Below are 25,963 nucleotides of genomic sequence, written 5' to 3' on the forward strand. Positions count from 1 at the left end.
TTGAGATATTGCTTTATAGCTGTCCTTCCAATCCTGGATTTATTCAAGTATCATGAATTACATTTAATTTTCATATTGTTTTAGCCTTTTGATTCAGAGCAATTCTTTCTATTTTTGTTTTTCGTGTCATTGATATTTTTGAAGAGTTCAGGCCACTTGTGTTGAAGAATGTTTCACAATTTGGATTTGTCATGATTAGGTTCAGATAAAATATTTTTGGCAAGAATACTATTTAGGTATTGTGTGCTCATTGTGATATAAGTTTGGTCACTTAGATAAGTTGATATAGGCTACATTTTTTCTTTGTAAAGGTGCCTTTTTCCCTTTGTAATTAAGAAACAATATGTGGGATGATACTGTTAAGATGGTATGACTCTTCTTTTCCTCTGCGTTTTGCCCAGTGGTGGTAACATTCATTGATGATCCTTGTCTGAATTAGTTATTACATTGGTTGTTGCAAAATGTTGAGTCTGTCATTCCTCCTACATTTACTAGTTGGCGTTATTCTACAAAGAAGAACTTTATTTCTCCCATTTTTTTGTTTTTGAGGATCACTATAGGTTTGGTATTTTAAAAAATTCAATATGTTACAATCCTTTATCAATATTAAAAATATGTCATATATGTGTAAAGACTTTTTCACATAGGATATACATCAGAAGCTGTTTGTGGTATAGCATCAAACATTATTCAATTCTCTAGTGTCAAAATTTTAGCCTTTTTTGGAGGGGTGGCTGTAATGTGCAATGATGTGTTTTCTTTTTCTTGATACTTAACATGACTAACAATTGCAAAAATAATACTGAGGAGCACTGCTTGGCATTGTTTATAGTTGGGTTTTTGGATACTGATCATATATCATGAACCTGGTTTGTTAATGCTTAATTTCAGAGCTTTGGGGTTTGTGTATATGTGTATTTTTGTTCTTTTCCACTTTTTTTTTCAATAAGGAAAAGCACTTAAAAAAATACTGACAATACTTAGTATTATGCATACAACAATTGTCGTCACTTTGGTCAGTGGGAGCCCCTTCAAACTAACTCCTATGTCTTTTTGACTTGTCCCAGTCAAGTTTTGAGGACTTCCTTACATCCTGGCACAACAAGGTATTTTGGGCTCGCTTTGTACTTTACAAACCTGGAATCAGTCACTTCTGCAAGGAACCCTGATACCTTCAGTGGGGAATGGTTCCTTTAAAGGGGAACTGCTTCTCATTCTTAATTATCTATCCTTTGCTATCTTTATGGGATCAGTTATTTCCAGTACAAAAAGTAAGAGTGGATTCCAGATCTAAGACCCTTCTATGTCTTCCCAGAATTGTTTGATAATAAAGTGTCTAAATTGAATTACTTCTCAGAATGAAGTGAGTTATATATAGGCAGTGCTGATGATTTGCCATAGGAGATGGGATGTTTTGCAGAAAATTGGCATTGTATTGTTTTTTCTTCTCCTAACTTAGTGGTGACATGTGAAGGTGAAAATAAATATTTGTATCCTTCTTACTCTTATGTAATCCAGGCTTTTTCTTTCTGTGGTATAGTCACTTGAGTTGTTTCCCTCTTTGTTATTTTCAGCTCTCTGAATTAAAATCTCCTTAGATAGGGAAAGTTCTAATCCATGTCTTTTATACTTTGTGCTTTGAACCTGCATCTTGTATTCATCTGCACATATGTTTTACACATTGATCTGTGGACGCAGTCTAGGAAACTGACATGAAATTAGGGTGTTTATTGTATTGAACATGTATGCTGGAGTATGGTTTTATGGCTCCTTATGAGGTCTGATGTTTTAGAAAATCCAAAGTAGATCCTTAGAATTGGGATCTGGTACACCCTGGTCACTTATGGTCCAACAGCTTGAGAATGTCCTGCTCTGGGACTCTACGTGAAATGAGACATGTCAGTCCTTTCTACAAAAACTTTTTTTCCCCTTGTTTTTTTTTTTTTTAATTGAAGTATAGTTGATTTACAATGTTGTGCTGATTTGTGCTGTATAGCAAAGTGTACAAAAACATTTTGCATTGAAGGTGAAACTTGTTAAGCCTATCTATATGTTCCTTTGAAGTAGAAACATAAATAAGCTGTAAGGAAAGTGATTTGCTATTAACATGTTTTTTTTGTTGTTGTTGGCTGTGCTGCACGGCATGCGGGATCTCAGTTCCCCGACCAGGGATCAAACCCACACCCAGTCCACACCTGGACTGCCAGGGAAGTCCCATGTTTTGTTGAAATATTTAAAACTCTATCCCTGTGTAAGAAATATAGAATATATTTTTGGAGGGGTGATGTTGGTCACTTACAGAAGTTATAGGTAATATTTTAATTAACACAATTACTAACCTATCAATTGATTACATGGCTTATATATTTGTTCTTTTATGTGGATGACTGCTCTAAGACTACTTTAAAAATTAGCTGCCTGGGGCTTCCCTGGTGGCGCAGTGGTTGAGAGTCCGCCTGCCGATGCAGGGGCACAGGTTCGTGCCCCAGTCCAGGAAGATCCCACATGCCACCGAGCGGCTAGGCCCGTGAGCCATGGCTGCTGAGCCTGCGCGTCCAGAGCCTGAGCTCCGCAACGTGAGAGGCCACAACAGTGAGAGGCCCGCATACCACACACACACAAAAAAATTAGCTGCCTGGCAACATAAAGGTGCAGATATTAAAATGAATTGCATGCCTTCCAACTATTTCTATTACTTGGCTAAATTTAGAACCATGTAGAGCTCCTGCAGAATTGAAATCTCTGGGGATTTGAATAGTCAAGACAGACAGTATTTGGCTTTTAGGAGTAAGGAAGAAAAGTATCTTCATATTAATTTTTGCACTGTCACTCAGACTGCTTAATTAAGACAGAGTCCAGTGAAAAGTCAAAACTGTTCTGAGAATTTTATTAGACTGTTGCTGAAAACTTGTTAGAGCCTAAACTCTGGGTGGTGAAAGGGATAATATTTTTCCCCTCCTAGGTGAATTGCTGGAGGCTATTTACTCTGCTTTCTCCAATGTCTCTTCAAATTATACTTGATAAGTACAGTTATTATACTTCGCCTGGATGGATGAGGCAGTACATCTGAGTTAGAGATCCGGTGAGCCTTACAGTTGGGTACTTGTGGGTGAATTTCATGACACTAGAATTGTTTTGCATATGTGTAGAGACTAGTGTAGGATATTTTGAGGAGAAACTTAGTTATTCAGTGTACACTTAACTACATGAAATAAGAAAAATCTGTTGACGGAGTTGGGTAGGACCTCAACATAAGAAATAACAGATAAATGGAATGGTTTGAGTAACTAATTTAAATATAAGTTAAAATAGAGACAGACTTTACATAGAGTGAATATGAAATGTTTACTACCCGACTTGCCAATTTGAAGTGTAAGACTTTGTCGCTGCTATAGTAAGAAATCTTGAGGACACTGGAAAAAATGCCCCCCAAATTATTATAAACCAAGAAAATTCTGTAAGAGTGGAATGTAAGTATTTTTTTCTGACCCTGGATTTATATAAATGGGGAAACGTAAAAAACACTGAAAGACAAATCTACGTGTTATTGTCATTGAATTAAGCCCATGGGTTTTTCCTCTTTCCTTCCCCTTAGGGCTTCCGTAGAGAGCTGTAGAACACAATTTCCTGTGTTGCTTGGGGAAATGAGCTGCCCTCAAAGGACTTACTGTTTAGTAAGACAAAATGTTTTGAAGGAGGTAGTGGAATGGTTTTTATTTTCTTTTTTGTTTATCTCTGTTTATAAATAACATGGATTTCTTTTATGATTAGAGGGAAAAAATCAATTATTTTAAAACATTTTTTGGGCTTCCCTGGTGACCCAGTGGTTAAGAATTCGCCTGCCAATGCAGGGGACATGGGTTCAATCCCTGGTGCAGGAAGATCCCACATGCCACGGAGCAACTAAGCCTGTGCACCACAACTACAGAGCCTGAGCTCTAGAGCCTGCGAGCCACAACTACTGAGCCTGTGTGCCACAACTGCTGAAGCCCATGTGCCTAGTGCCTGTGAACAAGAGAAGCCACCGCAATGAGAAGCCCTTTGTTGGGAAATGATGTTTAGAGGCCACGGTCTGGGTGCAAGAGGTACTCATTGCTTAGTGGGTTGTTCATTGTTTCTTGCTGTTTTTAGTGAACAAGGCTAGGAAAATGGTATCTTTTCTTTGAAAGGAGGTGTATCACAAGTTCATAACATGTCTAATTCAAAGTCAGGACTGTAGATTTTTAAGTTCCGTATCTTCAATCTTATAGATTTGCATTTTTCAAATTGCAAAAGCCTGTGCACCACAACTACAGAGCCTGAGCTCTAGAGCCTGCGAGCCACAACTACTGAGCCTGTGTGCCACAACTGCTGAAGCCCATGTGCCTAGTGCCTGTGAACAAGAGAAGCCACCGCAATGAGAAGCCCTTTGTTGGGAAATGATGTTTAGAGGCCACGGTCTGGGTGCAAGAGGTACTCATTGCTTAGTGGGTTGTTCATTGTTTCTTGCTGTTTTTAGTGAACAAGGCTAGGAAAATGGTATCTTTTCTTTGAAAGGAGGTGTATCACAAGTTCATAACATGTCTAATTCAAAGTCAGGACTGTAGATTTTTAAGTTCCGTATCTTCAATCTTATAGATTTGCATTTTTCAAATTGCAAAAGTAATGTGTAATCATTGTAAGAAATTTAAATAATTCAAAAGTATACAAGGTAAAAGGTAAAGATACTGACCCTACCCTAGAATCACTAGTTAACCGCTTAACACAGTTAATTTAAAGGCTTCTTAGTGGGTATCTTTCTTTTCTTTTCTTTTCTTTTTTTTGGCTGTGTTGGGTCTTTTGTTGTGGCACATGGGATCTTCTTCATTGCAGTATGCGGGATCTTTCTTTACAACTTGTGGGCTCTTTGTTGTGGCACACAAACTTCTCTCTAGTTGCGGCACACGGGCTCTGTAGTTGTGGCACGTGGGCTCCAGAGCATGTGGGCTCTGTAGTTTGCAGCACGTGGGCTCTCTAGTTGAGGTGTGCGGGCTTAGTAGTTGTGGCGCACAGGCTTAGTTGCTCCACAGCATGTGGAATCTCAGTTCCCCAACCAGGGATCAAACCCGCATCCCCTGCATTAGAAGGCGGATTCTTAACCAGTGGACCACTGGGGAAGTCCTTTGCTTTTTTTTTTTAGTTGTCATATAGTTGATTTACAGTATTTTATTAGTTTCATGTGTACAGCATAGTGATTCAGTATTTTTACAGATTATACTCAATTAAAAGTTATTACAACATAATGGCTATAATTCCCTGTGTTATACAATATATCCTTGTTGCTTATCTATTTTATACATAGTAGTTTGTATCTCTTAATTCCATACCCTTAATTTGCTCCTCTCCCCTTTGGTAACCACTAGTTTGTTTTCTATATCTGTGAGTCTGTTTCTGTTTTGAATATACATTTATTTGTATTATTTTAAATATTTATTTATTTTTATTTAAATTTTTAAATTATTTTATTTTATTTATTTATTTTTTTTGTGGTACGCGGACCTCTCACTGTTGTGGTCTCTCCCGTTGTGGAGCACAGGCTCCGGATGCACAGGCTCAGTGACTGTGGCTCACGGGCCCAGCCGCTCCGCAGCATGTGGAATCTTCCCAGACCGGGGCATGAACCTGTGTCCCCTGCATCGGCAGGCAGATTCTCAACCACTGCGCCACCAGGGAAGCCCTAATTTTTTATTTTTAATCGGAGTATAGTTGATTTACAATATTGTGTTAGTTTCTGGTGTACAGCAAAGTGATTCAGGTATATATGAATATATATTCTTTTTTGTACTCTTTTCCATTATGGTTTATTATAGGATATTAAATATAGTTACCTGTGCTATACAATAGGACCTCGTTGTTTATCCATTCTATATATAATAGTTTGCATCTCCTAGTCCCAAACTTCCAATCCAACCCTCCCCCACCCCCCCCAGTTGTATTATTTTTTAGAGTCCACATATAAGTGATGTCATACAGTATTTGTCTTTCTCTCTTTGACTTATTGCACTAACATAATATTCTCTAGGTCCATCCATGTTGCTGCAGATGGCAGGATTTCATTCTTTTTTATGGCTGAGTAATATTCCATTGTGTGTATGGTGATATGATCCAGCAGTCCCACTCCTAGGAATATACCCTGCCAAAACTATAATTCAGAAAGATACACGCACCCCTATGTTCATAGCAGCACTATTCACGATAGCCAAAACATGGAAACAACCTAAATGTGCATTGACAGGTGAATGGATAAAGAAGATGTGGTACATGTATATAATGGAATAGTACACAACCATAAAAAAGAACAAAATAATGCCATTTGCAGTAACGTGGATGCAGCTAGAGATTATCATCCTAAATGAAGTAAGTCAGAAAGGGAGAAACAGATAAATACCATATGATATCACTTAGATGTGGAATCTAAAATATGGCACAGATGAACCTATCTGCAAAACAGAAATAGACTCATAGACATCGAGAACAGACTTGTGGTTGCCAAGGGCCAGGGGGAGGGATGGATTGGGAGTTTGGGATTAGCAGATGCAAACTGTTATATATAGGATGGATAAACAGCAAGGTCCTACTGTATAGCACAGGGAACTATATTTAATATCTTGCAATAAACCATAATGGAAAAGAATATGAAAAAGAATGTATTGTAAAAAATAATTATAATAATAAATGTAAATAATAAAAAACCAGAATGTATTGTATGTATATAACTGAATCACTTTGCTGTACAACAGAAATTAACAAAGCAATGTAAATCAACTATACTTGAATAAAATAAATTTTTAAAACATTTTAAAAATTGGGGATTGACTTTTTTGAGGCTAGAAAAAGAAAGATGAGAAGTTATTCTTTATGTGAAATAAAGATTCTTACATATTTTTAGATTTACTTTTTGGATTGGTATCACATTTACATGGTACAAAATTCTAAGTATAGAAAAAAGTAGAGTGAAGTTTTCTTCTTGTTTCTGCAATGAAAACCAGTCAGTTCCTCTTTCCAGGGGCAACTGGTATTACCAGTTTTTGTGCATCCTTTGTGCTTATAAGCATAAAATATACACATACATGTAAATATGTATGTATCTTCTTTTCTTCCTTTTTATGAAAATGGTTCTGTGTCTTACTCTTTTCTTACACATACATCAAGTTATATGTGTTGTATGTTGAATTTCCTTATTCTTGTTTATGTCTGTACAGTATTATATGGGCTATGTATGTATTGTTTATCATTCTTCTATTAAAGGGCATTTTGATTTTTTCTCAGTTACAAATAGTGCAGCATGAATAACCTTGTACATGTCATTTTGCATATTTGTAATATCAGTAAGATAATTTTCTAAAGGTGTTTACTTTGGAATTTTTATAGACATTATAAAAATGCCTTCCAAAGATATATGAAGTTTATATTTCCACCAGCAGTTGTTTCAAGATTTGAGAGAGAGGTTTTAGTCGTGGTGGATATATACAAAATAACAACTTTGAAATGTTTTCGTACATGTATATTTGGCAGCATGTGCACTCAGCTTAGCCTTGTTCATTCAACAGTTAACTGAGTGCCTATGAACCAATGTAGTCTTTTGTGCTCCACTGTAAGCTACTGTAGCAGATTAACTTTACCTAAGCTCTCAGGGAAGGCTTTCTGGAGGAGCAGAGCCTTGAAGGACAAATGGGGCAGGGGAAATTCTATATTAGTAGTTCTCAAATTTTGGGTGTCTGACCTTTTAACTCTTCAAAAAATTATTACAGACTCTAAAGAACTTTTATTTATGTGGGGTTATATTTGCCAGTATTTACTGTGTTAGAAATTAAAACTAAGAAAATATTCAAATGTTTATTAAAAATAATAAACTCCTTACATATTAGTATATATAACACACTAATTTTTTATACAATTTTTAAAGGTTACACTCCATTTACAGTTACTACAAAATATTGGCTGTATTCTCTGTATTGTACAATACGTCCTTGTAGCCTTATCTTACACCCAATAGTTCCTACCTCCTGCTCTCCCACCCCTATATTGCCTGCTCTTGCCCACCCCCATCCCTCCGACTGGTAACCACTGGTTTGTTCTCTGTATCTGTGAGTCTGCTTCTTTTTTATGTGCACTAGTTTGTTGTATTTTTTAGATTCCACATATAAGTGATTTAATATAGTATTTGCCTTTCTTTCTTTGTCTGACTTATTTCATTTAGCATAATGCCCTCCAAGTCCATCCACTTTGCTGCAAATGGCAAAATTTTGTTCTTTTTTATGTCTGAGTAGTATTCCATTGTGTGTGTGTGTGTGTGTGTGTGTGTGTGTGTGTGTATACATTCACAGAGACACACTTTATCCATTCATCATTTGATGGACACTTAGGTTGCTCCCATATCTTGGCAGTTGTAAATAATGCTGCTATGAACATTGGGGTGCATGTATCTTTTTGAATTAGTGTTTTTGTTTTTTCCGGATGTGTACCCAGGAGTGGAATAGCTGGGTCATATGATAGTTCTATTTTTAGTTTTTTGAGGAACCTCCATACTGTTTTTCCACAGTGGCTACACCAATTTACATTCCCAGCAACAATGTACAAGGGTTCCCTTTTCTCCACATCCTTGCCAACATTTGTTATTTGTGTTCTTTTTGATGATAGCCATTTTGACAGGTGTGAGGTGATATCTCATTGTGGTTTTGATTTTCATTTCTCTGATGACCAGCGCTGTTGAGCATCTTTTCATGTGCCTGTTGGCCATTTGCATTTCCTCTTTGGAAAAACTGCCTATTCAGTTCTTCTGCCCAATTTTTTATAATATACTTTTTACTGAAAAAACTAATTTTTTAATAGTTCTGTTATTTCTTATTTATTTATGGTTGTGTCGGGTCTTAGTTGGCGGTACGTGGGATCTTTGTTGAGGCATGTGTGATCTTTCATTGCAGCGCGTGGGCTTCTCTCTAGTTGTGGCGTGCGGTCTTCTCTTCTAGTTGTGGTGCACAGGCTCCAGGGCACATGGGCTCTGTAGTTGTGGTGTGTGGGGTCCAGAGCATGTGGGTGCTAATAGTTTGTGGCACACAGGTTCTCTAGTTGAGGCTTGTGAGCTCAGTAGTTGTGGTACACAGACTTGGTTGCCCTGTGGCATGTGGGATCCTAGTTCCCCAACCAGGGATTGAACCCACATCCCCTGCATTGGAAGGTGAACTCTTTACCACTGGACCACCAAGGAAGTCCTGAAAAAACTAATTTGTAAAAAAATTTATTGAAGTATAGTTGATTACAATGTTGTGTTAATTTCTGCTGTACAGCAAAATCAGTTATATACACACACACATATACTTTTTCATATTCTTTTCTATTATGGTTTATTACAGGATATTGAATATAGTTCCCTGTACTGTACACTAGGACCCTGTTGTTTATCCATTCTATATATATATAATAGTTTGTATCTGTTAATCCCGGACTCCTAGTCCATCTCTCCCCCACCTTGGCAACAACAAGTCTGTTCTCTATGAGTCTATTTCTGTTTTGTAGATAAGTTCATTGTGTCATATTTTAGATTCCACATACCAGTGATATCTTATGGTATTTGTACTTCACTTAGTACGATAATCTCTAGGTCCATCTATGTTGCTGCAAAGGGCACTTTTTCATTCTTTTTTTATGGCTGAGTAGTATTCGATTTGTGTGTGTATGTGTGTGTGTGTGTGTGTGTGTATATAGACATATATGTATATATGTGCCACATCTTCTTTATCCACTCATCTGTCAGTGCACATTTAAGTTGTTTCCATGTCTTGACTATTGTAAATGATGCTGCTATAAATATAGGGGTGCATGTATATTTTTGGATTATAGTTTTTTCCAGATATATGCCCAGGAATGGAATTGCTTGATCATAATGCAGCTCTATTTTTAGATTTTTTTTTTTTGTGGTATGTGGGCCCTCCTCTGTCGTGGGCTCTCCCGTTGTGGAGCACAGGCTCTGGACGCGCAGGCCCAGCGGCCACGGCTCACGGGCCCAGCCGCTCCGCGGCATGTGGGATCCTCCCATACTGGGGCGCGAACCCGGTTCCCCTGCATCGGCAGGCGGACGCGCAACCACTGCGCCACCAGGGAAGCCCTATTTTTAGTTTTATGAGGAACCTCCATACTGTTTTCTGTAGTGGCTGTACCAATTTACATTCCCACCAACAGGATAGAAGGATTTCCTTTTCTCTGCACTCTCTTCAGCATTTTTTAAAAAATTTTATTTTAATTTAATTAATTTATTCATTCATTCATTCATTTATTTATGGCTGCGCTGGGTCTTTGTTGCCTCGCGCGCAGGCTTTCTCTAGTTGCAGTGAGCGGGGGCTACTCTTTGTTGCAGTCCGTGGGCTTCTCATTGTGGTGGTTTCTTTTGTTGCGGAGCGTGGGCTCTAGGCATGTGGGCTTCAGTAGTTGTGGTGTGTGGGCTTTGTAGTTGCGACGTGCGGCAGCGTTTGTTACTTGTAGACTTTTAAAAATTATTTATTTTATTTTTGGCTGCGTCGGGTCTTAGTTGTGGTACACGGGATCTTCGTCGTGGCATGCGGAACCCTTCACTGCAGTGCGCAGGCTCCTCATTTCAGTGTGTGGGCTTTTCTCTAGTTGTGGCCCGTGTGCTCAGTAGTTGTGGTACACGGGCTTAGTTGCCCCGCAGCATGTGGGATCTTAGTTCCCTGACCAGGGATCAAAATTGCATTCCCTGCATTGGGAGGCAGATTCTTTTTTTTTTTTTTTTTTTTTCCCCCGGTACGCGGGCCTCTCACTGTTGTGGCTTCTCCCGTTGCGGAGCACAGGCCCGGACGCACAGGCTCAGTGGCCATGGCTCACGGGCCCAGCTGATTCGCGGCATGTGGGATCTTCCCGAACCGGGGCACGAACCCGTGTCCCCTGCATCGGCAGGCGGACTCTCAACCACTGCGACACCAGGGAAGCCCTGGAGGCAGATTCTTAACCACTGGACCACCAGGGAAGTCCCGTTATTTGTAGACTTTTTTTTTTAAGTCTTTTAATTAATCAATTAATTTTAATTTTTGGCTGCGTTGGGTCTTCATTCCTGCACGTGGGCTTTCCCTGGTTGTGGCGAGCCTGGGCTATTCTTTGTTGCGGTGTGCACACTTCTCATTGCAGTAGCTTCTCTTGTTGCGGAGCATGGGCTCTAGGCCCGCGGGCTTCAGTAGTTGTGGCACGTGGGCTCAGTAGTTGTGGCTTGCGGGCTCTAGAGCTCAGGCTCAGTAGTTGTGGCACACGGGCTTAGTTGCTCCGCGGCATGTGGGATCTTCCTGGACCAGGGATCGAACCCGTGTCCCCTGCATTGGCAGGGGGATTCTTAATCACTGCACCACCAGGGAAGTCCCTGTATACTGTTTAATGATGGCCATTCTGACTGGTGTGAGGTGGTACCTCACTGTGGTGAAAAAACTAATTTTTAAAACAAAGATTTAGTGAGAAGAAGGAGGGACATTGTTTTATATTTTTACAAGTCTCTGATGTCTAGCTTATTGGAAGATAGCTGTATTCTTGTATCTCCATCTGCATTCAGTCTGTTGCAATATGTCATTTTGGTTGAAGTATATGAAGAAAATCCAGCCTCGGAGATAATGTAGTTGAAAAAGACAGAAGTATTTTAATATCTTCCTTAGGTAATTGTGGGTATTCTTTGATATTATACCCAAACTCAATAAGTGGTAGTTTCTTAAAGGTTAGTTGCAATGTAGGTTAGTTGTATGGTTTCATTAATATGAAACCATATTAATGAACTTTTCTACTTGGTGACATTAAAATTCGTTTGTTTAGTACGTTGAATGGATCTTTTACCCATGTATGATTTTGAAACATCATGATTTAATCAATTGGAAAATATTGGTTCATTTGGTTATTCAGATCTTCCAAGTGTTTGATACAGTTAATTATACAGTTTTAAAAAATCACATTCATTAATACCACTACCGTTTCATCAGGACAGTCTTAAAGTATTGAGAAGCCATCAAGCTCATAGGGGATACATGTTTTCAAAATTCTGACTTTAGCTAAAGTTTGAATTTTATCATTTGTAACAAATACTTTCATTTGTTTTCTTTGAAGTCATAGGCTCACTTTGTTCATTTTTGTGAAAATATTGTACATACCCAAGTCTGAATAACCATAGTTTGCCTGTCAGTTGTTTACTTAAGAAATAATAGTAACACAACATTGTAAACAATCATACTCTGATAAAAATTAATTTTAAAAAAAGAAATAATAGTATTCCATGAAAAAAGCAGCTAGTTCAGCTTGTAGCTCAGTTGCTTTTCCTTGAGACAATTATTGTATGATTATTATAAAGTGGGAGAAGTGCTTTATACTTCCCATTTTGACACTTAGAATATTAAAAAGACATACTCAAAGTTGGAAATTTAATAAAATTATTAAATTTTACTGGTTTATCAAGGATATTCGCAAGTAAAATTTATCTTTTCCTTTTTAAACTCCAAATGTGGAGTGGTGGAGAAGATGATATTACTAGTATAGTTTGATGCCCTTGCCTTGATTTATGCTAAGGCACTAGCAGTTATACCTATATTGCTTTTATCACCGTTGTAAAACAGGCAAGTAACATCTTGTTATTATGAAAATACTTTTCACCTCATAGACCTCCTGAGACCACATTTTGAGAACTGCTGTTTTAGATAGAGGATGCATTACATAGTTGAGCCTTGAACAACATGGAGGTTTTTCAATAGTAAATACTACAGTGTTACATGATCTGTGGTTGGTCGAATCTGTGGAATCCCCGATACAGGGGGAACTGCGGATACTGAGGGCTGATTATAAGTTATACTTGGATTTTCAACTGTGGGGAGGGTTGGCGTCCTTAACCTCCTCATTGTGCAAGGGTCAGCTCTATACCCAGAGATACTGAGATGAGGTGCTTTCTAGTTCAACTATAAGTAATTCGTTATGGAATTCAGGATATATATATATATATATATATAGAGAGAGAGAGAGAGAGAGAGAGAGAAAAAGATAGTCAGGGACTAGATTATAAAGGAACTTAAGTACCCTGATAGGGAGTGCAGAATTTATAGGCACTGGGGAGTCTTTGAAGGATTTTAAGGAGGAGGAGGGGTGTGTGTGTATGGTATGGGTGTGGGAGAGTGATGCCGTCACATTTGTATTTTTCAAAGATCACCCTTGTCATAGTGTGTTTTGTGGTAAGTGCAGTGGAAAATGATGAGGTTCCAAGCTAAGGCACTGACTTGGTCATGCAGCCACAGAGGGCCAGGCTGTACAAACCAGTGCAGGGGTTAGAACATGTCCTTCCTAAAGTAGAGGTAAGCCTAGCAGCATCTGTTTGGCTGGATGGGCAGGAGCACAGTTAGCTGCTTCCATCACCATATCAGTTATAAGCTGTCCCCTCAAATACTCTTCTATAGACAGTTTTCTCTGGAAACACTGAATATGCTCTAGACTCTCTTTTGCAAAAATGACTTCAAAGATAATCACTGGGGACTTCCCTGGTGGCTCAGTGGTTAAGAATCTGCCTGCCAGTGCAGGGGACGCAGGTTTGAGCCCTGGTCCGGGAAGATCCCACATGCCGCAGAGCAGCTAAGCCCATGCGCCACAACTACTGAGCCTGTGCTCTAGAGCCCGTGAGCCACAACTGCTGAGCCCACGCGCCACAAGTACTGAAGCCCACGTGCCTAGAGCCCGTGCTCCACAACAAGAGAAGGCACCGCAAAGAGAATCCCGCGCGCCGCAATGAAGAGTAGCCCCCGCTCGCAGCAACTAGAGAAAGCCCGTGCACAGCAACAGACCCGACGCAGCCAAAAATAATAGTAAATAAATAAATTTTAAAAAAAGATAATCACTGTTCTGACTTCTATTACCATACGTTAGTTTTATCTGTTTTTGAATTTCATTTTGATAGAATATAGTGATATGCTTTGTGTCTTTTTTTGCTCAGCATTGTCTTTGAGACAAGGGGAAATGAGCTCCACTTCTTTTTTTTTTTTTTTTTTTTTAATATTTGTTTATTTATTTGGCTGCCCCGGGTCTTACTCGCCGCACATGGGATCTTCGTTGCCCTTGCGGGACCGTCTTTGCGGCATGTGGGATCTTTTAGTTGCGGCATGTGGGATCTAGTTCCCTGACCAGGGATCGAACCCGGGTCCCCTGCATTGGGAGCATGGAGTCTCAGCCGCTGGACCACCAGGGAAGTCCCAGCTCCACTTCTTTTTTTTTTTTTTTTTTTTTTGTGGTATGCGAGCCTCCCTCTGCTGCGGCCTCTCCCGTTGCGGAGCACAGGCTCCGGACGCGCAGGCCCAGCGGCCATGGCTCACGGGCCCAGCCGCTCCGCGGCATGTGGGATCCTCCCAGACCGGGGCGCGAACCTGGTTCCCCTGCATCGGCAGGCGGACGCGCAACCACTGCGCCACCAGGGAAGCCCCTCAGCTCCACTTCTTGATGGGAATTGCTGCAAATAATCTGTGGCCATGTTTAATCTACAACACTGGGCATTACGCTTCCTTGTTCCTTTCTTTTTTCTCTCTCCTGTTTCTCTCTTTCTCCCTCCTTCCCTCCCCTCCCTCCCTTCCTTCCTTTTATTTATTTTTATTTTTATTTTTTATTTCTCAATTGTATATATTTGGTTTTTTCTACAGAGGAAGAGGACAATAAAGTATTATGAACAGTTATTTGTATAAGTTTGTAAATTTTTTAAGAAAGGACTTCAGAAAACAAGGCAGAGAATACGTAGAACAATGACTACTTCCAAATAATTCAAGTAGAACCAAGCTTTGATTATAGGCTTGGTCAAATCAGTGCTAAACAGCTTCTCTAAGAAAAGTATTCAATGGATTTATCTACTTTGCTTTTCACTAACTTTGTCAAATAAGCTGTTTTTAATCTTTATTTTTAATTATAAAAGACACAGTGCACAAACTCAAATACACCCCCAGGTGTATAATGTAAAAAGGAGACATCCACCATACCATAACTATCAAAATTCCCATCCCCTAAGATAATTGCTGCTAAAAAGAGAATCTCTCCTGACATTTTTTGAGCACATTTAGAAATCAAAAGCCTTTTTAGGTTCAAATGATGGCTTTGAATTTTCGTTAGGTATGAACAGTGTGGGAATTCACATTATTGCAGCAAATATCAGGTGTGAATTTACTGGAAATTGTTTTGAGATGTTACTTGGGGATCATAATAGCCAAAAAACGTTGGAAAATGAAAAAGGGTTTTTTTGAGGGAGTATGATTAGAAGAAAAATCATGGAATGATGCTGAAAGAAATCTAAAGGACCATGGAAATTAAAAGGTAGAACACTTTACAGAACAAAATTTGACATATGGAAAGATCATTTTTTTAAATATTTAAGACTGTAATAAAATCCAGACTTCCCATGATTTCATCCTTTGACGTCATGTCTATTTCTCAGGCTTTTCTCAAGCTCTAAAGCACTGGCTAAGTGAATACTTAAGCAGAGGTCACACATGGATGGTTTGGACTTTGTGTCTTGCCATGTTTGCAGATTTTTTATTTACGCTGTAGTTGCCAACTAACATAACCCATATGTCTGTGGACTGAACGTAATTCATGTACATGTGGATTATATATACATACACTTATGGTCCCTAAATACAAAAGTATATGAATTTCTTTCCTTGAAAATCAGAAAACTGGCAATGCATTGCCAAATTCCCACATGGCAACAATCCAGACAGGACCCAGCAGGAGTTCTCCCCATCGCCCTAATCCTTGCCAGTCTGGTCTTAGACCGATCCCTGCCCGACCCTGCAGACCCCTGCCTCAACCTCCTTGTGTGTCACTCTCTCAACATGTTTAAGGATGTGTTATGCTGCAACTCCTACAGCATAACATGAAACCTGTTTAGTTTTAATCTGGACTAGGGATCAGGAAACCTGGGTTTCGTTTCTATCTTATTCACTTTGGATAGGTTAAGGGTGGTTAAGCTGTCCCATGTCACTTATCAAATGGGAAAAATACTGTTGTAGGTCAGAGTAATTTGAGGAGATGTAGATTCTATGGAAAATGAAAATACTGTTTGTAATTTAGTTTGAACATTGAAACTTGTGTGTTTTTTGGACCTTAATTTGATCTGGTTTGCATGCCCGCTATTCATCTGATAATAGATTGTCATCTATTAATAATCTGATCGTTGCCCTACTCCCATGTTGTTACGCAGAACAGCAGGAACCACCCTGGCTGTCCTGGCACTTCCAGCATGGACTTGACCACACTAACCAGTTCATGAAACTCCGTGCTCTGGAAATGGCCACGGTCAGTGAATCTGTACAATTTGGCTTCCAACCTGTTGGCCACTTCTTGTTCCTTCCAAGGAAGGAAAGGATCGTCGGTGGAGCCAAACTGCACAATGTGAGGGCAGTTGGCTTTGATCTTCTCCCACTGCCAGGGGTGGCTGAAGTATCCGCTTGCCCGTTCATTGTCATCCCCCAGGTCAGACGTGTACGCAGACACTAACACAATAGCACACACCCGGTGGGTCTCTGCATACCTCATGGCTGCAGTGGCCCTGGAACTGTGGCCTATGATGATGGTCTCCTTGTCACAGTGCAGCTCCGTCTGCATGAAGGGCAGCCAGATGCTCTCTCGAGCTGTGATTGGGTCAGGTATGTTTTTAGCCAAACACTGGAAACCAGGTATTTGCTCCAGCCCCCTCTTCACCCAGCCGTACCAGCCGTGGGTGGCCACATTCCCGCCCCTGTTCCCGGGGACGATCACACCGCCTTGTAGGGCGCCGCCATGAGTGCAGCCGACCTCCCTTCCTTCCTTTTATTTTATTTTATTTTATTTTATTTATTTATTTATTTATTTATTTTTCTTCCTTTTAAATTAAGGGGATAGTTTGTGGATTTTTAAAAATTGCCTCTCCTTGTCTTTCTTCTTGAAATTCATGTTAGAACACAGCTTACTTGTAAAGGATGTCTTCTGTGATTTCTTGGTGTGGCCAAGGACCAGATGTTTTCATGTCTTGACTTTGCGGCTGCTTTTCAAATTATGTTAATAGTACCAAACATCTGTTAATGCTGGAGAGATTAGTTTCTTCTCCAGGTGATTTTGGTCTTTTTTTTTAATTCTTTTTTTTTTTTTTTTTTTTTTTTTTTTTGTAATTGCTGAGACTTAACGTGGGCCTCTCACTGTTGTGGTCTCTCCTGTTGCGGAGCGCAGGCTCCAGATGCGCAGGCTCAGCGGCCATGGCTCACGGGCCTAGCCGCTCTGGCATGTGGGATCTTCCCGGATCGGGGCACGAACCCGTGTCCCCTGCATCGGCAGGTGGACTCTCAACCACTGCACCACCAGGGAAGCCCCGTTCTGGTCCTTTTATGGGCTCTCTTCCCGGCCCTTCAATGCCTTGTTAGTCATCCACAGTTACTAAAGTGGGCCTGAAATGACAACTTTTTTTTCCAAGGTGCTCAGTGAAGTCAGGAAGGGAAAGCCTCCCTATCAGGAGAAGGTGTCTGGATTGCAGTTGTCTTTAGTAGACAGTATTTTTATATGTGAAGTAAATAAGAATCTTGGGCAAGGTGCAGATCTTAGTGACCTGTCAGCCCATCAGGATGAATCAGCTCAAGTCCTAGATGAGGTGACAACGTCAGCACAATGAGCCCCTTGCCCTCAGTTTATTGTGCCTCTCTTAAGGTAGCTGTCATAGCCCTTATTTTAGAGAAAAGTCAGAGTCATTCTTCAAGATTCAGCTGACTTTAACATTATTTATTTTGGAGGGGGACGGTCACTTTCAGTATAGGTGCACCATTGGAAGTGGCATGTGGCTGTTTTTCACATTATAGCCATTTTGATGTGCCGAAGTGTTACAGTTATTAGCATCTTAAAACTTGTCACCAGGTGACTAGAGGCTATTCTGCGTCTCTAAGTAAGTTTAATTGTCTTGGGTGCCAGACAAGTAGATTTGTTAACTGTAGTTTCTGATTTATCTATTGCTCAAACCAGTGATAATTTGATAGGAATAGGAACTCAGAGGTGGCATTTTATTGCAAAAGATGGATGTTGGTTGCTAAATGCAGTTGATTAGAAGGCTAGGACAAAGTATTTGTTTTTCTGGTGACAGGGTCATTATTAAGGCTTTGTAGAATGTGCCACTAGTCAGATGACTGAACTAAATCTTCCTACTCCTGTGAGGTTATCTTTAAGGCGTTGGGAGTGACTCACAGAACTCTTATTAACTATGGTACTCTCACAGGTGTTTGCAGCTTCATCAGATTAGCCTGGTGGTTCTGGTACGTGAGGCACTCCTCAGTGCAATACTAGTAGCCAGAGTTTTGGTAATTGCTGCTGCCTGAGAACATTGGATCTGAAACCCACAGACCTAGAGAACAGTGTTGCCAGGTAAGATTGCCATCTTAATTTTCTGAGGGCAAATTTTACCTTCAGAGAAAGGAAGGGAGCTTTCTGAGAATACAAGGCAGATTGTTAGAATGAAGAAGAGAACATAGGGTTTTGAAGCCTGGCCATTTTATTGGCTGTAGAAATAAGTTTTTTGGTTTTGTTTGTTTGTTTGTTTTTTGGCTGCATTGGGTCTTCGTTGCTGCATGCAGGCTTTCTCTACTTGCGGAGAGTGGGGGCTACTCTTCGTTGTGGTGTGCAGGCTTCTCATTGCGGTGGCTTCTCTTGTTGCGGAGCATGGCCTCTAGGCATGCGGGCTTAAGTAGTTGCAGCACATGGGCTCAGTAGTTGTGGCTCTAGGACGCAGGCTCATTAGTTGTGGTGCACGGGCTTAGTTGCTCAGCGGCACGTGGGATCTTCCTGGGCCTGGGATCAAACCCTTGTCCCCTATGTTGGTAGGTGGATTCTTAACCACTGCACCACCAGGGAAGTCCCTAGAAATAAGTTTTTAAAAACCTAACACCTTAGAGGTAGTACTTGGCTTTGTAAATGAAGCAAACAGTTAGAAAACTGTTACAGTGCTTATTATGTGTCAGACACTATTTGGCATTGGAGGCACATATGAACAAGACACACAAGATTTCTGCCCTCAAAGAGCTTACATTCTTGTTTGAGAAGATAGACAGTTTTCAAATAAATAATTACAGAGTATAGTGCTATGAAGAAAATTGATATGATGATGTGATTTGAGAGTAAGGGAGAAGGGGATACTTCAGATTGGGTGGTCAGACCTCTTCATAGTGACATATGAACTCTTAATTGAAGGAAGGCAGAACCAGCATTTCCCGATGAAAGACAACTGTTCTGGGCAGGAGGAAAAACAAATACAAAGGACTTGTGGGAAGTATGTGTTTTGGTATGTTCAAGAGTAGGCAGGGGCCAGATTTTATGAGGCTCTGTAGACCTTGCTTGGGATGATGGGAAGCCACTGGTGGAAGGAAGCTGGTTGAGCGAGGAAGCTAAGTGATCGGAATTACATGTTAAAAAAATCACTCATAACATAACATTGTAGATCAACTATACTTCAATTAAAAAGAAAAATCACTCTTGATTCTCTGGGGAGAACAGACAGCAGAGTGCCCAGAGCAGAAGTAGAATGATTAGTTAAGAGGCTATTGCATTTTATTAAAAAACTGCAATTATATGGAGGTAAAAGAGGATGGACGGCAGAAGGGAATTCAACTTCTTTCAGAAAGTATTTCACTTTTAATTTTGATAAGATTACAGATAGGGCAAGAAAACCATTATAGCAATAAGTACTAGTGTGTGCTTTGAATTATGTTGTTCTTGATTCTCTGACTCAGAGCTGGAGAGTGACTTTTTGGGGTGGCAAGGCTCTCAGCCTGAACCTACTCTGCTCACTTAAAAATCCCACACAGGGGGCTTCCCTGGTGGCGCAGTGGTTGAGAGTCCGCCTGCCGATGCAGGGGACACAAGTTTGTGCCCCGGTTCGGGAAGATCCCACATGCCGCGGAGCGGCTGGGCCCGTGAGCCATGGCCACTGAGCCTGCGCGTCCGGAGCCTGTGCTCCGCATACTTAAGCCCGCATGCTGTTTTGCCGGCCAGATGATCAACTCCTTGAAGTCAGGGATTGTGAACAAATCTTTTTAAAAAAATCTTCAACACCATTGACTTTTGTGTCTGGCAAACAGAAAGAAATCAATTGACATTTCTCAAAATGAAGTCACAATGCTTCAAACAAAAGCTACAGGGCTAAATAAAATAGGATGTTTATTATAAAGGTTTCCCCAATGTGAATTAATAGAACATCATCAAGTTGCTTCATTTCCCTCCCCGTGAGCCATGGCCACTGAGCCTGCGCGTCCGGAGCCTGTGCTCCGCAACGGGAGAGGCCACGACAGTGAGAGGCCTGCGTACCGCAAAAAAGAAAAAAAAAAAAAAATCCCACACATCTGGGCATGACTTGAGGGCCTGTAGGGAAAGGCAACCCAGCCAGTAATTTCTTTGCATGAGGGAGAACAAGGCATTTCCTGGGGAAAAAATTCACCATGCAGCCATGTTTCAGGACCAAGATTGGCAGTGAAAAGGGGAAGCGCAATATCCTTTGGTCATGCCTCCCAATCCTAACCAAACTACCGTACGTCTCTAATGCCAAAACCCTGGGAGGAAGGGGCCATAAAAAAACTAGAAGAGCTTTTTCATAGAAATCTGTGTGAGATATTAGGAAGGTGGACTTCTGATGTGATATCCACAGGATAGAGTTGTAAGACAAAATTATAAGTTAAGGATACTCCTCACTGTGTAGAGCGCAGTGGGGCTTAGGTTTTTGTGGGCTTCCAAGAACACAGGCTGGCTTGCATGTATTAAGGGTTCCGGTGGTGGCACTCAGCACTCTGGGTTGCTGAAGTGGATTAAGCAGCAGCCAGCCCTCAGAGTCCCGTAAGAGCAATAATAGTAAATATTGCAGTTGGAGTGAGGAGATATTAAATTATGTGTTTGCGATACTTATTTCTACTCATAGAAGAAAATTCTGTCTCTGGCCTCTCTACTTTTGCTTTGCATCTACCAAGAGATATTCTAGATCTGCTAGCTCAGTTTCTAGATTTGTCTTGTGTGGAAGGATAATGGGTAAAAAACAGCAGAAGAATTTCAAGGAGTAAGACTGGATGATTTGTTTGTATTAGAAAGTGGACCAGGAACTGCTTATAAGTAGAGGGGATCAACAGAGGGGAAAAGAGCCAAATGAATAGTTTTTTTTTGTTTGTTTGTTTTTTTGTGGTATGCGGGCCTCCCTCTGCTGTGGCCTCTCCCGTTGCGGAGCACAGGCTCCGGACGCGCAGGCCCAGCGGCCATGGCTCACGGGCCCAGCCGCTTCGCGGCACGTGGGACCCTCCCAGGCCGGGGCGCGAACCCGGTTCCCCTGCATCGGCAGGCGGACACGCAACCACCGCGCCACCAGGGAAGCCCATGAATAGTGTTTTATTGTGAATTGAGAGTAGGGATGGTTATAGAGGGTTCAGCACAAGGTGTAGGGTTATAAGAAATACTGTGAGCAAAAGGAATTGGGAAAGAAGATATTAAGAAGCTGATTTGAAATAGATCTCTTTTTATTTTCTTTGAGAGTCTCAATATATTAACATTGAAATTACTTTTAACTTACCTTTTTTTTTTTTTTTTTTTTTTGAGGTTAGACTTGTTACTTATATGTGACGCCATTCCAGCACTGGACTCATGGATGCTGAACATTTATTCAGGTAATAATAGGTAACATTTATGGAATACTTCTTATGTGCCAGGCAACAAACTAAGTGCTTTACCCTTGATCTCATTTAATCCTCACATAATCTCATAAGGTTGGGAGTGTTACTGCACCCATTTAATAGATGAAGAGATTGAGACACAGTATATCAAGATTGAATTCATCTGAATTAAAAAATGGAAGAAGGCTACTGTAATAGTCAAAGTGAGAGATGATGGTAGCTTGGGTTAGGTGGTGTCATTTCTTACCTGGCATAAATATCATGAATGTAAAATGGTTTTGATTGGCTGTACTTCACCCTCATTTCCATAACTTTTCCTCATTGCTGAAAACATCATGCTTTTAGTTTGTCTTTTTTTTTTTTTTTTTTTTGACTGTGTTGGGTCTTTGTTGTTGTGCATGGGCTTTCTCTAGTTGCGGTGAGCAGGGGCTACTCTTTGTTGTGGTGTGCAGGCTTCTCATTGCGGTGGCTTCTCGTTGCGGAGCACAGGCTCTAGGCATGTGGGCTTCAGTAGTTGCAGTACATGGGCTCAGTAGTTGTGGCAGGCGGGCCCTAGAGCGTGCAGGCTTCAGTAGTTGTGGCACGTGGGCTCAGTAGTTATGGCACGTGGGCTCTAGAGCACAGGCTCAGTAGTTATGGCGCATGGGCTTAGCTGCTCCACAGCATGTGGGATCCTCCCGGACCAGGGATCGAACCCTTGTCCCCTGCATTGGCAGGAGGATTCTTAACCACTGCACCACCAGGGAAGTCCTTTTAGTTTGTCTTTAAAACAATGGAAATATCTTTTGGTAAAGAAAAATTCAGCTTAGGGTTTGTTTTTTTTTAATTTTATTTATTTTTGTCAGTGTTAGGTCTTTGTTGCTGTGCGCGGGCTTTCTCTAGTTGCGGTGAGCAGGGGCTACTCTTCGTCGCAGTGTGCGGGCTTCTCATTGCAGTGGCTTCTCTTGTTGCAGAGCGCGGGCTCTAGGCGAGCGGGCTCAGAAGTTGTGGCTCGCGGGCTTTTTGAACTTTTTAGAAAGTAGATAAAAAGTTTTGCAGTAGTTTATATTTTTTGAGCAAATATCTACAAAAGGTAGATATCTATAATTGGGGAATTCTTTAGAGGTGATTAATATAGATAATAGAGATTTTTTTGTTGATTTCATCACGCTTGAGATACTCTTCACAAGTATTTTCAAGTTTAAGGAACCTTATTAGGGTTTCTCGTAGGAGCTTTTTTTGGTGTGTCTAAATGCTTGTTTACAGATTGTAGTACTTGCCAGAACTGGCAGGGTGTGTTGCACTACCGACTGAAGATCAGTCAAAAATGAAGATTGAGCATCTCTGAAATTATAATGTAGGCTAATGGAAGTTTCTTTTTTTTCTTTTAATTTAATTTATTTATTTATTTGGCTGCATTGGGTCTTAGTTGCAGTGCGCAGGCTCTTCGTTGCAGCGCATGGGCTTCTCTCTAGCTGTGGTGTGCAGGCTCCAGAGCACGTGGGCTCAGTAGTTGTGGTGCATAGCCTTAGTTGCCCCGTGGCATATGGGATCTTAGTTCCCAGACCAGGGATCGAACCCATGTCCCTTGCATTGGAAGGTGGATTCTTAACTACTGGACCCCAGGGAAGTCCCCCTGGAAGTATTTTTTTTTAATTTTTAAAAATTTATTTATTATTTTTGACTGCGTTGGGTCTTCATTGCTGCTTGTGGGCTTTTCTTTAGTTGCAGCGAGCAGGGGCTACTCTTCGTTGTGGTGTGTGGGCTTCTCATTGCGGTGGCTTCTCTTGTTGCAGAGCACAGACAGGCTCTAGGCACACAGGCTTCAGTAGTTGTGGCAAGTGGGCTCAGTAGTTGTGGCCCGTGGGCTCTAGAGCACAGGTTCAATAGTTGTGGTGCACAGGCTTAATCATTCCGCGGCATGTGGGCTCTTCCCGGACCAGGGATCGAACCCGTGTCCCTTGCATTGGCAGGCAGATTCTTAACCACTGCACCACGAGGGAAGTCGTGGAAGTATTTTTAAGTTGACAAAAATTCAAATTTATATGCTCTTTGAGTGGTTCTCTCTGTTTAATGTTGCCAAGAGTTGCCTGTACACTCAGCAAGGTAAAGTAAAACTGCTTTATTACTACCTTATCAATTATTGAGTTGCCAGCATGCGTACATTGCCCTATCATATTTTTCAAAAAAGAGCTTAATTGAGGCTTTTAATAATTGACATACAGTAAACTGTACATATTAAAACGTACAATTTTGTTAAGTTTTGACATGGGTTCCCTGTAAAACTGTCACCCCAATCAAGACATAATGAAGGTCTCACGAGCCCCTCGCCCTCTCCCTGCTCCTGGCCCCAACACCTTGGACCCAGGACCCGCTCTGGGAGGAGGGTCGGGCCGGGTTCACCCCTCCCTGCCCCCAGGCTCCCACTCCCTGAGGAATTTCTACACCGGGGTGTCTCAGCCTGGCCGCGGGGAGCCCCCCTTCATCTCTGTCGGCTACGTGGACGACACGCAGTTCGTGCGGTTCGACAGCGACGCCCCAAATCCCAGGATGGAGCCGCGGGCGCCATGGGTGGAGCAGGAGGGGCCGGAGTATTAGGATCGGAACCCGCGGATCTACAAGTACCACGCACAGACTTTCCGAGTGAACCTGAACACCCTGCGTGTCTACTACAACCAGAGTGAGGCCGAACCTCTTCAGCCCACTGTCCTCATGGCATCATTGTTGGCCTGGTTCTCTTGGTGGTCACTGGAGCTGCGGTGGCTGGAGCTGTGATCTGGAGGTGGCTGGAGCTGTGATCTGGAGGAAGAAGCACTCAGGCAGTGACAGTGCCCAGGGCTGTGATGTTATCTTTCACCAGTCCTAAAGAGCTGTTTCCTGGATTATTCTTTCCATCTTTTCCAAAGAACCAAAAACTGGAAAGGAACAAGAATTAAACCCTGGAAGTCCCAGTGCTACGTGATCTGATCAGACCACACACCTGAGCAGACTGCAGAGTTTTGGCACTGCGTCTAGACAGCACAGAGACCAGGGAGTCCTAAACTTTAATTTGCATAAGAATCATCGGGACATCTTGGTAAGATTCAGAAGGTCTGTAGTAGGGCATGGGATTCTGTGTTACAACAAGATTGGTGCTGATTCTGCTGACTTTCAGATCACATTTAGTAGCAAGAACGTAGACCAGGATTCCCACATGGCTGTGCACCAGCCTTACCTGTAGGGCTTGTTGAATAAGCAAGTCTTGGGCTCCGTGCCCAGCATTCTGAGATGATGGGTCTGGGAAGAAGCCTGAGTATTTTGCAGCAATCCTTACAAGCAATCTTGGGATTTAGCCGGATTGGGAACGACTGAGGTCAGTGATCAGAGAGCGCTCAGGTTGGGGAGGAGCCTTAAATCCACACTTAAACCTTGTTTTTTCCTGGGAAGAAAAGGGCAAGACGTATGCTGGAGACACATATTGGTTTTTCTACCCTGGGGTATGTAGCCAGGTGAAGACTGAGGAAGTGTTATCAGCTCAAGATAATGAAAATCTATGAATCCTTGCTCTCTGAAACTATTCCCTGGATGGATTTCTCACTCATTCCTTGGTATAAACAATGGAATACAAAAAAAAAAAGAGACATAATGAACATATTTATCACCTCCACAAGTTTTCTTATCCCCATTTGTTAGAATACAAAAAAAAAAAAGAGACATAATGAACATATTTATCACCTCCACAAGTTTTCTTATCCCCATTTGTTATCCTTCTCCCAACCTCTGTGGTCTCCTGGCAACCACTGATCAATTTTCTGTCACTGTAGAATAGTTTGCATTGTCTAGAATTTTATATAAAGGAAATCATAAAGTGTATACTCTCATGTTTACTTATTTTTGGTTTGGCTTTTTTAATCAAGCTAATTATTTTGAGATTCATCTATGTCGTTGCATGTATCAATAGTTCATTCCTTTTTATTGCTGAGTAGTGATCTTTTGTATAGCTGTAACACAATTTGTTCATTCATTCACTTACTGATGGACATTTGGGTTTATTCCGGTTTTCGGCAGTTACAGATAAAGTTATGCTATGAATATTTGTGTACAAATCTTTGTATGGACATATACTTTATTTTTCCCTCCAAGTTAATTTCTTTCTTTATTTTTTCTTTTTTTTTTGACGTGAATTCACGTAGCATACAATTAACAATTTTAAAGTGTACAGTTCATTGGTATTTAGTATATTTACAGTGTTCTGCAATCACTAGCACTTTCTAGATCCAAAACTTTTTCATTATTCCATAAACCACCCCATGCGCATTAACTAATCA

At 41.1% G+C, this 25,963-nt stretch overlaps 2 protein-coding genes across 2 annotated transcripts in view; one reads left to right on the plus strand and one right to left on the minus strand.

Moving 5' to 3' along the window:
- Nucleotides 1-25,963, plus strand: part of R3HDM2 (R3H domain containing 2) — a 169,321-nt gene that overhangs the window by 32,932 nt on the left and 110,426 nt on the right. The window contains exon 2 of the mRNA XM_028491204.2: nucleotides 21,609-21,671. Coding sequence (XP_028347005.1) covers nucleotides 21,653-21,671 — 19 coding nt within the window. The 5' untranslated portion in view covers nucleotides 21,609-21,652. The remainder of the gene's footprint in view (nucleotides 1-21,608; nucleotides 21,672-25,963) is intronic.
- Nucleotides 16,198-21,633, minus strand: LOC102985583 (putative hydrolase RBBP9). The gene is made up of 2 exons (XM_055085721.1): nucleotides 21,618-21,633; nucleotides 16,198-16,781 (listed from the first exon to the last, which is right to left on the minus strand). Exons 1-2 carry the CDS (start codon nucleotides 21,631-21,633, stop codon nucleotides 16,198-16,200), a joined length of 600 nt encoding a protein of 199 aa, XP_054941696.1.

Source organism: Physeter macrocephalus, chromosome 6, assembly GCF_002837175.3.
Source record: "Physeter macrocephalus isolate SW-GA chromosome 6, ASM283717v5, whole genome shotgun sequence".
NCBI lineage: Eukaryota > Metazoa > Chordata > Mammalia > Artiodactyla > Physeteridae > Physeter > Physeter macrocephalus.